At 37.0% G+C, this 15333-nt stretch overlaps 1 protein-coding gene across 5 annotated transcripts in view; it reads left to right on the forward strand.

Annotated features, from left to right (window-relative positions):
- Nucleotides 1-15333, forward strand: part of LOC103050573 (solute carrier family 23 member 1-like) — a 46874-nt gene that overhangs the window by 10524 nt on the left and 21017 nt on the right. For 4 of the 5 annotated variants that reach the window (XM_088141926.1, XM_007434304.4, XM_025170563.2 and 1 more), the window contains 3 exons: nucleotides 4504-4583; nucleotides 9533-9694; nucleotides 11952-12109. In XM_088141926.1, coding sequence (XP_087998052.1) covers nucleotides 4533-4583; nucleotides 9533-9694; nucleotides 11952-12109 — 371 coding nt within the window. In that variant the 5' untranslated portion in view covers nucleotides 4504-4532. Of the gene's footprint in view, nucleotides 1-3342; nucleotides 3446-4503; nucleotides 4584-9532; nucleotides 9695-11951; nucleotides 12110-15333 lie in introns of all 5 variants that reach the window. The other variant, XM_025170564.2, reaches the window with a different exon arrangement.

The following is a 15333-nucleotide window of genomic DNA, read 5'->3' on the forward strand; positions in this document are numbered from 1 at the left end:
AGCATTAATCTTATTGCATCTCCAACAAAAGATCAATTTACTCAAGTCTGTTTTGTGTAAACACAGTGGATTCCATTCAGTCTGAAAGATTCTTGTTTTTGAACAAGACATAATCTATTGAAGTTTTGGGATTTGATGTTAAACACCACTTCTCATTGACTAGGCAAAATAGGAATCTAACTATTTTGTTCAAATATTAAGGTTTTATTATGAAATTGATTCATTACCAGCAGAATTTTATAAAGTGTAGTTGTAAGATTTTTGTGTCATAGGATTTAGTAATTGCCTGTAATAGATTAGATGCTTCCAGGGTTGAAAATGCTGCAGCTCCAAACTGAGATGACACTAACTATTAATGTAACAACTGTAAATACTGCTACTGATCCTACTAAGTAGATGATAGTTATCATTTAGTGGAAAAATGATAAAAAATCATCATTTTCATCTACAGATTTATTCTAACTATAAATTTCCCCTTCCAACCCAATTTTCCAAATAATAGGAAAGAGAAAGAGTTTGGTCTAGGTTATTTTCAAGGTTTCTTCCAGTTCTGTTTCTAATTTACAGCTAACGATCCTTGCAGAAAACCATAGCTGCCTTCTATTAGTAACTAAGTTGTATCTCCAGTTTCTTTGATGATGTTTCACTAAATTAACATGAACAACCAGTGAATTAGTGATGTATTGACCAGACTATTCTAACTTTCCATACTCATTTCTCAAACAAGGAAAGGCTCCTCATCAGTTTTCATGACTGCTTCATTCATTCTACTGCTTATTTTTACCTAGGCTAAACAAAGTTCCTCCTCATGAGCTTGATGAAACTTCATAATAATTAAGGTTTATTCTTTCTTTGTAGAAGTGCCAACATTGTTAGATCAGGAGATAGAAGCCACTAGAATGTATAAGGCCAGGATATTTATGATCAGCAATTGTACTGGATTTGAGGACACTCTACAGTGTAATCTTAGATAAGGAATCTATTTTTAATACTCCCAAGAGCCTTTACAAGTGTCTGCTCATGCCATACTGGAAACTTGTTACCCAGGATATACTTTCTGCCTTTGTACTTTCTACATTGTGCTCTTTCCTAATGTTTCCTAGTCACATTTTGTCACTTAACTCAAAATTGCACCTATAGTTTTCTCAGTGTATCGTTACTATTTTTTTTCTTTTTCTTTGGTTACCAAAATGGGTAAGCCAACCATGTACTTTGGGTTGAAGTGGACCTTCATCCATAACCAAACAATTACCAGTTAGTAACTGTTTTACATTTATGATACATTTTAGACTTGGGCTGGCTCTTGCCAAATTACTCAGCCATAATCATATTGGCACCTAAGGCCAAAGGAACGTTGCAATGGTTTCTTTTGAGTATTGCAGCTGCTGCCTCAATAACTGGAAAGTAACTGAAAAGCTGAAAGTTCATTGTTTATCAGAGGTCTTTGTATACATATTCTCTGTCAATTTGTAGCAGCCAAGATATGGATTATCATTATCTTCACATTAATATTGCTTGATGTACTACTTCTAGAAATGCTTGAAATGGCTTACAAGAAAACGATACAGTTTTACATAAACCATCAAAATAAAATTAACAATCCTTAAACTAATAGAATATTAAAGTTGTGTTTAAATTCTATTCATTTCTTTCTAAGACCTCTACTTGTACACATTTCCTCCTAAAACTACTCAGTACTATCAGTAGAAGAAAAATTTCATGTCTATCTAGAGAAATCAGTAGTACTCCAAAATAAATGGCCTTGCTAGTGATGCTGATTTGTAACTGTCACTGCCTAGCACAGCCTTTCCTAAGCTGAACTCCAGTCATGTGGATTTCAACTCCCAGAACCGAGAGGGCTTCAGCCCACATTGCTGCTGCTGAGAACTCTGGGCAGGAAATCTGCGTCTCTCAAGATGCCAGGTTTGGGAAGACAGGTCTAAAAGACCTAAAATGGTCTGAATGTGAAACCACTGAATCTCATCATAGTCTTAAATGATTATCACCTTCTTAGAGCCATAGAATGGGGTGGGGTGCCCTTTTTTGGCCTGTGGGCTGAATTCCCTCATAATAAACTGGGGTGACATAGCTGTGTGGTCAAAGCACACAAACTATATTCACTCTCCCACTGATCCATTCCTTTTGTGTTTTTATTCTGTTCATATTCTGCAATTCTCCTCAGCAATAATGGCAAACAGCAGTAAAATGATATAATTATCTGAGTGGAGAATTTATTCTGGGGCTGCTAGTGCCGGGGCTTACAACTTGTCTGGCTGGTTTGACTATTGATTACTTGGCTAAGACTTCTGATGCAAAATTCTTCCATCTGTTGTTGGTTTCTGCCTCTAGGCAACATTCATTACTTAATTCAGTTCTTATAATCTCTATTTCTTATGCTGTGTTCAATTGTTGCAATAAACTATTGACTGGGGGGAAAAAAACTAGCATCTCCAGCCCAGGTTTCCATGTTTCCATCCCGCCTTTCCTTTTCTAATGGTCATGAGGATAATTTCAAAAACTTCTGGTTCCATTTTAATTAGTCATAATTTAGTATTAGAGGACAGCTCTGAACAAAAGTTTATCTTAACCATTGTTTGTTCGAAAGATGCATAAATTAGAGTTTGATCTTAATTTAAAAGAAACCATAGTTGAGAGTAATCAGTTTGCTGGTTGTACATATCCTCTGTAATGAATAGCAATGTACAACCAGTGGCAAACAAATCATTTTGACACGCAGCTGTGCTGGAGTAGAAGGGGGAACCTAGGCTAGATTGTGTTACAATAACCTATGATTAATGTGATGCCTGAACACAGTAACTAAAAAGAGGTTCTTGAGTTAATACAGGAGCAAAATGGCAAGAAAGTAATGTCAGGGTTGGTGTGCTCCAGTTAATTATTGTAGCAACACAATATACCGTGCTTGAGAGAAATATTGATCAAAAAGGTTAGTTACACAGTGAATTATTTATTCATGGTTAATAAATAGTGTGCTTAAAGAAAATGCTGTATTGAAGCCGTGCTGTGGCCCTGTAAAAACAGGAAAGGGAGTGATACTTCTGAATGCAGATATTTAACCTTGAAGATGGAGGAAGTGATGTTCAGCTCTTTTGGATACATACACATGGTAGAGTCTTCATAACTGTGGTTAAATCTCAGAAATCAGACCAGTGACTAGCTGAGTATGGCTTTCAATGGCTACATATGAGATTTAGTATCTCTGTCATGATTAGCAAGAACTATGTTTAACTTAAACACTATAAGTTTCAGAACCTAGGTGAGGGTTTTTTAGTGCAGAATTCTAACTTTTTATATTACACAATCTAACACTACGTCTTATATTAGGTCTCAGTAATCTTGTGCTATCCAGATGTTTTGGAGTATCACAGTACTTTAATTTGGTCCATGCTGACTGGGGGCTGGCAGGTGGTAAAGGCAGAAGCATCAGGTAAAGGCAGAAGTATCAGATTGCTTGATTTCTATTGTTACCGACAGCTTTTTGGCCTTTCGGAGTCTGTAGTAAACTATCAGAGTTTGGGGGGGAAAAGCCTTTGTAGGATCAATGTAATGTGTATTAAGTTCTGATGTGGAACAAAGTTATCATAAGAGAATGGTTCCCAGTGAAAACTCTCTAGAGCATCTTGCCCAGTCTAGCACCTTATGGGTGTGTTTGGCTACAACTTCAACCAATATAGCTGTTGATGGGAATTCTAGTCCTAAATATCTGCACAGCACTGGGTCAGAAAGGATGCTTATTGTGTAAAGACATTAAAATACTATTTTTTCCACTCATCTAATAGAATTACTTTTAATTTATCTATAAAACACTCATTTGCATTGTTAATAATAACCCCAGAACAGATAGTACATGGGAAGATTCACAACTCTTAGAATATATCAGTATGTATGGATTTTAAATTGGTTAAACAGAATTGGATTTATATAGCTTTTGGGGTGGGCAGAAAGGGATTAGTATGAAGTAAGCATAGGCAAGGACCATAAGAAGGCAATAATAGTAAAAATGCAGCTTTACTAGCCTGACAAGGCAATATTGTTCCTAGCATAGCAAAGATATAGTACTGTAAGCAACTATACTTTTTTAAAATAGTCATCATTATCATTGTAATCGTAATGCATAGTCTAAGAAGTAGATGGATCTCACTTATTCAGCATGAAACATTTATTTGTATAGGAAGAGAATGCTCAATAGATCTGCTCAAGAAATCCGTGATATTGACAGAAAGAACCCCCCTTTCAGTTACTGATTCATTACTGCTCAAGCAGGATAATTTCAAAAAAGGTTTTAAAACCTTATGTTGCTGTATAATTGAGCTGAAAATGAGAAAATTATTTCAGCAAGCTAGTGAAAAGGGATATCCTCTATAATTATTCTCACACGAACGCCTGGAAATTAAATTTGGATTCCTATGACTCATTGCTATTCAGGATGCCAAACTTGAGGTTTGAGTGGTGCTTCATCTTGCCTTTCTCTTCACTTTATTCAAGGACGTCCCTGAAGAACCTTTGAAGTGGAGATGACACACCCTGAAAAAGAAGCAAATGGATTAGACAATCCCACTTTTATTGTAAGTTTGTATTTTCATTTTAAGTCAAATGCCTGCATAAATGAGTTTGAGCTGTACAAAAGAAAGCAAAGAGCAAGAGTGATGTGGGCAATAGCTGGTGTCACGTGCAATTGTTTAGATTTATTGTAAAACTAGGTTTTTCCTCCCGAGAGCTATTAGAGTGGTACTTAACACATTCAAATCTAAGCTGTAACATTTGCTGCTTGTATTTCCCCCTTTTTTTATTCTGAAAAAAATAGGAGAAAGGACTGATAATAATTTTAATGGGAGTCCTTTCTCCTGTATTTGCCAGAATATTAATTCACCAGAAATCATATACTGTAATTTCCTTCTCAGGTTTTAAAAAAGATAATCTGTTATTTCTTGCTATTCACCATCTACCTGAAATAGAACAGACTGTGACAAAGAAATAATGCTACAATTTAAGAGGCTTTCATGTTATTTGTTTGGAGTTTTTTGTATACCGCTTCTCATTAAAAAAAACCTTGAAGCAGTTTTATAGTCTTTTGCACATTCTTCCTCTCTCTTTTCTATTATTCTGTGCTATTTATTTATTTATTTATTTATCAAATTTATATCCATTTAGTTATAATTTGAAATTTGCAGTTCTCAAATTTGCAGTGCCATCAAGTTGGTGTTGACTCCTAGTGACCACATAGATTTTCTCCATGATGATCTGTTCCCAACCTGAACCTTCAGGTCTTCCAACAGTGCGCTTATTGCCGCTGTAACTAAGACTATCCACCTTGCTGCTGGTCATCCTCTTCTGCTCTTTTCTTCCATATTTCCCAGCATTATACACTTCTTAGAGAGCTAGGTCTTCACATAGTGTGTACAAGATATGATAATCTGAGCCTGGTCATTTGCACCTTAAGTGAGAACAGTGGATTAATTTGTTTTAAGATCTGCTTGTTTGTTTTCTTGGCTGTCCGCGGTATTCTCAGGAGTCTTCTCCAACACCAAAGTTCAAAAGCATCAATACTCTTCCTAGCCTGCTTCTTCAAAGTTCAACTTTCACTCCCATAGAGTGTCACAGGGAATACCGCTGCCTGCACTATTCTGATCTTTGTAGGTATAAACACATCACATATCACACACATATTGTGAAATAAAGAGAAGGAAAGTATCTGTTAGAATCTAGTGGCACAAGTTTGAAAAAGTTTTTCCTAAGCCATTGTGGAGAGGATCATAGCTCAATAATAGAGTATGTTGTTTTGATCCTATATACTTTGTATCTACAATCTCAGGTTAAAGAACCATAAGTAGATGGTGCCAGGAAAGTTTTGTACCAGAGATCATGGAGAACTCTTACAAGTCTAAATATTGGCTAAGTGGGCCAACAATCCGGTTTGGCATAGGGGGCTTCATATGCCTGAAAATGTTATGCATGACCGTCATGCTCAAAGTTTTTTCTCTGTAGAGATCTGACTGTCAGACAGTTGCAGAGGAAAAAAATACGTTTAAACTCCTTAGAATTGCTTGCAAACTGGCACATAGATTTCCAAAGAAAGAAGTATAAAAGAAGACAGAGCAGGTAGACAGAAGGTAAGGTGAGGGGGTCTTCTAGGTTTGGCAGGAAGTGCCACTGGAGTGAGAGGCAACTGGACGAAGCATGAAGCAGAGGAGGCAACGGTGGGAGAGCCAGGAGCCAGAGGATCCATGGCCAGGGAGCAGTACTGGAAAGAAGCCGGAGGCAAGAGAAACCAAAGAAGGAATCTGCAAAAAGAGCCATCCGAAAGGAAAATGCAGCCCTGGACTGCAGGCAATGGAGGCCAGATTCCACGTGGTTTGGGTGCTTGATAACTGGGCAAGAATGTGTTCAGGAGAGAAGTAAGTGGAAGAGGAGAGGAGCTCGGTGTTTGTCTTATAAAGTAAAGGAGCCGACATCTGAGTCATTTAGATAACTTTTGTTAGTATATTATACAGTTAGATTTATTAGTGTACACAGTTATGCTTGGTTATGATAGGTAGATATATATAAATACTTGCTCACTAAAAGTCTTGTAAATACACTTTGCACTAAGCTGGTTTAGCAATAAACAACATCATATACAATTGTAAATTGGTTTGCATGTCTGGCTTCCTTCCTATCCATTCCCACCCTCCAACATTGCATCTTTACTTCCGCTTACTTGTTCTTGAGCCCACGTAGTTTATTTCTCTGGAGTTTTAATGGGCTCAAAGTGGGCATTCAATATTTTTAAAGAGACTTTATGCTCACTTTGACATATTTTCTGTGGATCAAATTTTGTGGATATCTGAAAAGTGGCCAACCCAGGAGGAGATACATGAATTTCCCAAAAATGAATGAAAATTCATTTTGTATGTGCTGTACAAATGAATAGTAGCCAAAGTGTCAAATAATATAGTGGTCTCTTCTATGTGTATCCCTTTGTGATTCCAAGGGATAACACATCAAGTGGCATCTCACCTGGAGGACAGGTGACAGCACTTCAGTCTTTTTTGTATCAGGTCAGTCTATGTTATTTGTCCAGCCATTTTGATTTAGCTATGTCTGTTCACTGATTATGTATCTTATTTTGGTGACTAGTATGGTCAGTTTTGCTATTTTGCATGACTAGCTTTTGAACATCAGCTTTATATGAACTGGAAGGATGGAAGACTGTTTAGAAATTCTTTAATAAGGTAAATGTTACTAACTGAGATATTAATCCTTTTGTAAGAAACTTGGGATGGTGTGTGTGTGTGTGTGAATAATAATAATAATAATAATTATTATTATTCATTTTTACCAATATTAAGAGCAAGTGAGCTGTGAGGGGTGCTAATATTCAGAGTTTTAGCCAATGAATCAACCATCCCTCTTCCAGATTACTTGGCAATATTCTCCTTTTTTATTCTCCCTGTAAGAGACACTCAATGTTCTGTGGTCATTGAGCCATACCAGATGGTGGGCAGATTTTGCCCCATTATTTTTTTTCCCCCTCTTTAAATGTTTTCTGCATTTGCTGGTATCTTCTGATTTTTCAAATTTGGTTGCATAGCCACTGACATTCTTTACTTAAATTAGCTGTTGGGGCTAGGATATTCATACACAGCTTTACATTTGTCTCTTGTAAAAACCACGTAAAGCAGACCAGTAGCTTTTCTGTATACAAGGAGTCCCCGGGTTAAGAATGGCTGAGTTACAAACAACCCATAGTTAAGAATGGAGCCTATTGGAGCAAAATTTGAGTTAAATACACAATGATTCAAGTTAATTAAACAATGGTTCAAGTTCATTACACAATACTACTTATACAGTATTATACAATAATATTGTTCCAGCTTAAGGACAGAACTTGGGAACAGAACTCCTTCTTAAACTGGGGACTACCTGTATTGTAAAAGGGAAATTGAGAACTATAGTTAGAGATCAAAAGGCCAACATTCAGACCCAAGCTGGCTCTCAAACGTATTCTATATTTTCTTCATCTGTTCTTTTTACTGCTGTGGCCCAGTGCCTTATTCCTCAAAACTGGTTGTGCTGCTGAAAAAGTAAAACCTGTCCTCTTTAGTAGCAGAAAAATAAGATCAACATCATTTTCTTTCCTACTTAGAACAAACAACTTATGCATTTGTTTATGAGTATATCATGCTAAGGAGAAAAGATAAGACAAATGAAGTATTTGTGATGTATTTATTATCTAGTTTTTTAAAAAGAGAGTAATGAAGTAGGTTGTTCACACCTTAGTTATTCAATTAAAACATTTTTTTAAATGCTTTGAATTGAGTTTGCTATGAAGAAAAATTAAAATACTGTAAATTCTACTGATTTTCTATACTATCAAAATTCATTTGCAGTTTTTTCCTCTTGGTTTCTCTCTTCTTGGTACTCATGAGGATAGATATTCCAAAGAAGTAAAATGATTTATAAATTAATTTATAAATATCTTCCCAAAAAAAGGTATGTGTCCTCTTCCAGTTCAAACAATAATGAGAACATTGAAGTCCTTGGTGCTCTCTGTTGTTTGCTTGCAGATGTTTCATTACCCAACTAGGTAACAACATCAATGCAAGGGAGGGTGGGGTTTGTATACAGTAGCTTGCCCTGCCAGTGTTGGTGGTGATGTGGTTTTCTCCTTGGTAGTTCCTCGATTAAGATATTGTTTTCTGTTTGATTGTTTGTCTGGTGTTAATCCCTGCTTATCTGGGTGTTGGCTGCTGGAAGGGATGTGTTCTGGTCTTTTTTGTTTCCTTTTTAGCTTTTTGTGGTCTCTTTTGAATGGTCTGTAAATATGGTTTATTTCTACATTTCTATTAATGGCTGATTTGTCTGAATGCCAAGCTTCCAGGAATTCCCTAGCATTTTTGGATTTAGCTTGGTCTAGGATGCTCAGTTTCCCAGTTGAAACTGTGGTTGTGTCTTGTCCATGTGTTGTGAGATTAAGGAGTTCTCATCGTGTCTTCTGACTGCTAGTTGGTGTTCATGGATGCATTCTCCTAGTCTTCTGCCTATCTGTCCTACATAGTGGCTGTTACAATCCCTACCCTGTATGTTTCAGATGACTCCTGTTTTTTCTTCTTGGGCTGCTGGGTCTTTTGGTTTACTTAAAATGTTTTTGAGGGCTTTAGTATGCTACGGTGATGCTGTGTGGTTGTAATAGTCTGTTGGTTATTTCTGAGATGTTTTTGATGTATGGTAGTGTTATCCTTTTTGTAGCTTGTGTTGGTTGTGCTGTAGTGGATTGAGTGGTCAGGCACTTCTTGATAAAGTTGCATGGGTATCCATTTTGTTGGAAGATGTTGTATAGGTGATCTGTTTCCTTTTTCTGGTGTTCTGAGTTGCTGTGGTGTGTTTGTGCTCATCTGAATAATGTTTGTACACAGCTTCTCTTGTGGGAGGTTGGGTTGTTACTTTGGTAATGGAGCACTTGGTTAGTGTGGGTTCAATCCTGAGCTACATATATTCTTTTCTATTGGAATGAGAACATTCTTTGTTTCTGCAGACCGATGATGGCAAACATCACTGTAACTTTACTGAAGATGGTGCTACAGTTCTAGACTATGAAGAAAAGCCAGAAGACTTCAGCAAACAAGGTTATAACAAGCTGGCTTATAGTGTCACAGATATACCTCCATGGTACCTCTGCATCTTCCTGGGAATTCAGGTAAAGCTTCAAAGAACAAGTTGGCTGGGAATTCTTGGCAGGTGATGTTATGTAAAAAGGTGAATAAAAATATAGTTGAGAATAACAAATATATTCTGGTATGTGGGTCAGCTATGTCTGTCTGTCTGTCTGTCTGTCTGTCTGTCTGTCTGTCTGTCTCTATCTATCTATCTATCTATCTATCTATCTATCTATCTATCTATCTATCATCTCCCCTGCAGTTTTCTTGGCCAGATTTTTGGAAGTGATTTGCCACTGCCTTCTTCACAGGGCTGAGAGAAAGGGATTTGCCCAAAGTCACCCAGTTGGCATCATGCCTGAGGTGGGACTAAAACTCATGGTCTCCTGGTTTCCAGCCCAGAGCCTTTAACCTCTACCCCAAATATATAAATATAAACATAAATAAATAAGAGTCTGGGAGTCTTTTATTTTTTCTTACAAAGTGCCAGATTTACAGCAGCAGAGACTTTCTTGTCAACACATTTTTTTTTATTTCTGAGGTCTATTCTAATTTATTGTTGTCCCCTTCTTTGATAATATATCTTCACCAAATGGGAAAGGTCTTTTTCCCCCCCTTTTTAAAAGGAACCACTAGTTACTAGTTCAGTCTAGGTCAATGAAGTGTGACAACTCCCATGCCTTTCATAACCGAGCATAGGAATTTCTGTTCCATCTCTCCATTGCCTGGGGTCTTCAGCAACATTCTACCTGCTTCTTCTTGTTTAAGTGGAAAACACAACAGATCTGGCATACTGGCAAAGCATTATTAACCAGCTTTTTCAAGAAGCAAGTTTCTGTTATAGGTTACCTCTTCACACTAACCTGAGTGTGAAGGCTGAAACTAGGCACAGGAGATTCGTAATTAGAGTTTCTACCATCCTTTTTTTAGGTTCAAAAAGACATACAGGGTGGAGGGAGGGAATGGATACGTCTGCACTTTTAACCCTACAAGGCAGAACAGGTTCCTCATTTTGGAGGTAGAGCTGTCACTAGGCACCACCCACATGATTAATCATAGCCTAAGCATGTTTATAATTTGTACTTATGGAGAAGGAAAAACCTCTTTGCAAATACATCTTTTAATTGCTTTAGAACCATTCTAAAATACACTAAATTGTTTGGATATATTAAATGTAGCCAATTCAAGGTAGCAAAGAGATTAAATCAATTCTGGTTTCAGTTGTGTAAATAGATTCCAAGAATCAAACAGAGACTCCACCAAGGACTCCACAATCAAACAGAGATTCAGAAGTGATTGCCTAATTTAAATCCTACAAATAACTCATGAAGCAATTTACAGGAGTGTGTATGAAAAGGAAAACACCTATTACTCAACAGTTTAAATTTCATTTCTTGAGAGTTGCTCAAAGGCAAAGGAAAGTTCACAATATAGGGATTTCTGCAAGGAGTCACCTTCCAGTTTGGAGGTACTTCAGAATTTAATTTAATGCAAAACACTCTTTTGTACAGTATAATTAATAGTTGGACATCCACATGTGGTTCAAAATCTTATATGAAGGAAAGCCCATCATCCTTCAAAGTACTTTCTTCCATTTGAGTTGAACTATCAATTTCCTAATCTTTAGCTAAAATCTATTTGAGTTAGTTTTCAGATGTTTTGATCCAGTCTGTCAATTCAAGACAGATGCCACCCAAAAGAGATGCGCCATTTAGCCCATTGCATAGTTTGGGTGAGAAATGGAGGTACAGAAATATAAACTTTGATCTCACTGTAAATAGCACTTCTGGTACATATTTTCAGTGATTTCACTAGCATCAGTTACTGCAACTATATATGGGTTTGTCAAACTGGGGAAATTTAATAGAAAAGCAAGGCCAGGAGGAATGAATGCTAGCTATTGGTGTGACCTTGGGTTCTGTGATAGTTAAGGTTTCTCTTCTGTTTTATTTTTTTTCTAAATTTGTAGGCATTTAAACTCAGTGTAATTCACTGAGGCTTGCTAAAACAGTAAGCCAATTTAAAACAGTAAATTTGATCATAAAAAACAAGAACAGGCTAACAGAGGTCTCAAAGTGTGAAGACGATTCTTTTTTTTTTTTAAATCACATCAAAAGTGTGGTGGTAGCATATCTGAGGCGTAAAAGAGGAGGAACTTATCATATTTTAAGGTGGTCTTCTATAATATAAGCACCACCACAGAAACGGCTTTGTCTTATACACCCACCATTACAGTGGGTAAGCACAAAGCTTTTTCTCTTAACTGCATTTCTTCCCTCCCTCCCCTCTGGTTCTTAGCATTACCTGACTGCACTTGGAGGTCTCGTTGCAATTCCTCTCATCCTTTCCAAATCACTTTGCCTGGAGCAGGACATCCTGACACAGAGTTACCTGATCAGCACCATCTTTTTCGTCTCAGGGATCTGCACTCTTCTTCAAGTCATCTTTGGAGTAAGGTAGAAATATATCTCTGGAAATAGCATCGTGCCTCTTCCCAATCACATGTACTCATCCCATCAGGTACAGCAGGAAGGGTATGTTGCAGGTCCCATCTGCTAAGGAATTCCATTTGTCAGGACCCGGAAGACATGCCTTTTCTGCTGTGGCTCCTGCTCTCTGGAATATCATTCCCCCCAAGGTGAGGTTAGCCCCATCCCTGCTAGTCTTCCAGAAAGCCCTTAAAACGTGTTTTTCTGGCAAACCTGAGGATTCCATGGGGAGCCTGATTGGTGGTTATAGGATGTTAGGTGATTGTTATTCTCCTGCAATCTTGGTTTTTTTATGTTTTTACTTTTAGTCATGTTTCAGTGTTTTAAGATTGTTATATTGTTTTAATTGTTCCTGTGCTTGTATGCCACCCAGAGTCACATTCTGTGAGATGGGTGGCTATCTAAAATTGCTGAATAAATAAAATGTTATTTACAAGTAACCAAAATGGATAGGGTGTGACATCACTGTTAAAATAAACGGAATTAATTGTAGTATTTTCTCATTTCAGTCATTGGATTTCAGGGTGTTTGATGGCAAGTTGACAGGAAAAAAAGTAAATTTTGTGTAAATATAGTATACCACTCTTACAGTCTGACTAGGAAATTGTACTGGACTCCCTTGTAGTGGGAGTATTGATGAAATGGAAAATGTGGATTTCTTTTGAGCCCCAAACATATTATATTTTGGAAGTTCTCCTAGATGGGCTATGATTCAGCAGAAAAAAAAATCCTGAGTTATTTTATGGCGTAAGTAGGGTCAGTGGCTTTTTTCTAATCCTACACCATCCCAAAACATTTATTTCTGATACAGAAATTCATTCCATGTCCAGACAAAATATGCATGTTTTAATTCACTTGGACCTAGATGTTTTGTGTATAGAACTATTTGTGCACAAATTATTTCCGTATTTGTAGTGAAGTGATTTGGATTATACATTTTGAATAATTTGCAGTTAAATGCTGATTATGTAGATTATTGTATTGAATAGGATACCTGCTGGATAGGTTCAGTCCCAGTGTCCAGCTTCTTCTGTTATCTTTTCCCAATTGTTTTCTTAATAGCTAAAATTCATTGACTCTAGAATGATATGATCATCTGTTTCTGCTAAGAGGCATATTTTTCACAATACTGATATGAAGAATCTTTTCATCAGCTGATTCCAGTAGGAAATAATGAATTCTTGTATGGGGCTCTTAATTCATGCTAAACCTGTATAATGATTGGTGGGTGTTTTAAAGCAGAGGTAGGGTGTTATCTTCTTTCTTACACTCATTAAAGCTCATGTCACTAGCCTGAAAGAATTCCAAGGCCCATCCATCCATTCGTATGATCATGGAGGGAATCTAAACATGTCCTGACAGGATGCAGTGTCTTGTTATACTCCAAAATGACCCCTCCTGTTTCTTTGATATACACCCTTCCTTCATTTTTTCCTCTTGATTTTTAAAGAGCAGGTGTAACCTGGCCTCTTATTTTTTGGACCAAAAATTATAGCTCCTTGATCTGAGGCATGTGCTTAATTTGGATCAACTTTCCAGGGTTTGTTTTTCTGCAATAAAATCACACAAACACATATTTTTCTTTGCAATACAGTACAGATAATGGTTTGGGTGTGAGGGAGGGACTATGCACAAAGACGTTTTTAATGAAAATTTCCTTTTTTTAAATGAATGAAACCAAATCTGTAGTTACAACCAGGAATTTACTGGGAAAATGGGATCACAGGAAAAAGAATGGAAGACAGCAATCACTCACACAGTGCTAAACAAAATCAATACAGTCAGCCTTGCTAATCTATGTATTTATTACCTGAGTTGAATAGGCTCTTGGGATTCAGGAGATGTTCCCAGTTCATTTAACAGAGGGAATACTTTGAAATAAATAATCTGGGCTTCCTACTTGGATGCTATTAGACAAACCTTCCTATACCTTGCTATGCTAAATCTCTGTGTTCTGACTCTAGCCAAGAAATCAGAAAATTATATAGCAATATTTAAATAAAAGGATATTTTAATTTGGATATACAGTATGCACCAAGCTGGGATTGGATTCAAGGGCCTAAATGGCTTCCAACTGTAGATTCTTTGATTTATCAATTTCATATCATGCATCTGCTACAAAAATATCAGTGTAATCTCAGTGCTCTATGTGATGAAAGCTCCTAATAAAGTATAGTAAAATGCCTTGAGGGATCCTATATTGAAAAACAAAATAGCTGTTTGCAATCCTGGGAGAAGAAAGCATGCATGTAGAGGAAGCATGTGCAGACCTGTCAAGGAAAGGCAAATTCAAATGAAATATTAGGAATCTGACAAGAAGTGCTAGAGCAGATCAGTTACTCAAAATGAAGCAGCTTCAGAGTTCCTTTTTGACAAGGATTTTTATTAACAACCTTTAGAGAGTATCATGAGACTTTTTGAAAGGGACACATGCCACTCTGTATGCATCTTTGTTCTTTTGAGACTGAAGGAGAGGAAACAGAGCAGCTTCCAAGACACTGTGTTGTTTACTCAACAATGAAACCCTCAGATTTGGACAACAGATGCTCTTTGTTTAGAATAAAGCAAGATTCTAATTTATTTAAGACTCTTTTCCCTTCCCTACCTTCCTGGAAGATTTTTCAATTTCACAATAACCCCTTTGATTCTGCTATGAATCACCAAATCACATCCAGAGCTACTATGTTAAATCTGTTCTGCTAATTTTTTACTTACTACAGAGAATTTACTGTTACAAGAGGCTTGCCCTCTGCTGTAGAATTAGGAAGCTTTTATGGAGCCCTGGGACAAAATTGGTGAACGCTATCCAACAATTACGAGAGATTACCAACACATTTTAAAAGCTTGATTTTATCAATATGAGCATCTCATATTCACTTTCTTACTCATTCTGGTCATACATACAAAATGTGTTAGGAGTCATGTCAAAGACCCTAACAATGATGTCAGTGACAAACAGGTATTTATGCCAGACAATTAAAATTGTTTCTTTTGGGGAGGTGGAGAAATGAGGTGATATAAGGCCCAGTTCAGGAGCTTTATCCTGCCTCCTTCCCACAGTGCTTCTCACTGTAAGATCACTTTCTAAGGGGTTTTCTTTTTCCACAGGCTCAACATAACACCATTATTTTTGTTGGGTTATGTGAGAGGCTTACCTCTATTCATCCTTACAATTCTGTGCAGATACATCT

The sequence above is a fragment of the Python bivittatus genome, unplaced genomic scaffold (assembly GCF_059951505.1).
Source record: "Python bivittatus isolate LINGU-HERP-01145 unplaced genomic scaffold, Pbiv_v1 ctg000330_np1212, whole genome shotgun sequence".
In the NCBI taxonomy this organism is placed as follows: Eukaryota; Metazoa; Chordata; class Lepidosauria; order Squamata; family Pythonidae; genus Python; species Python bivittatus.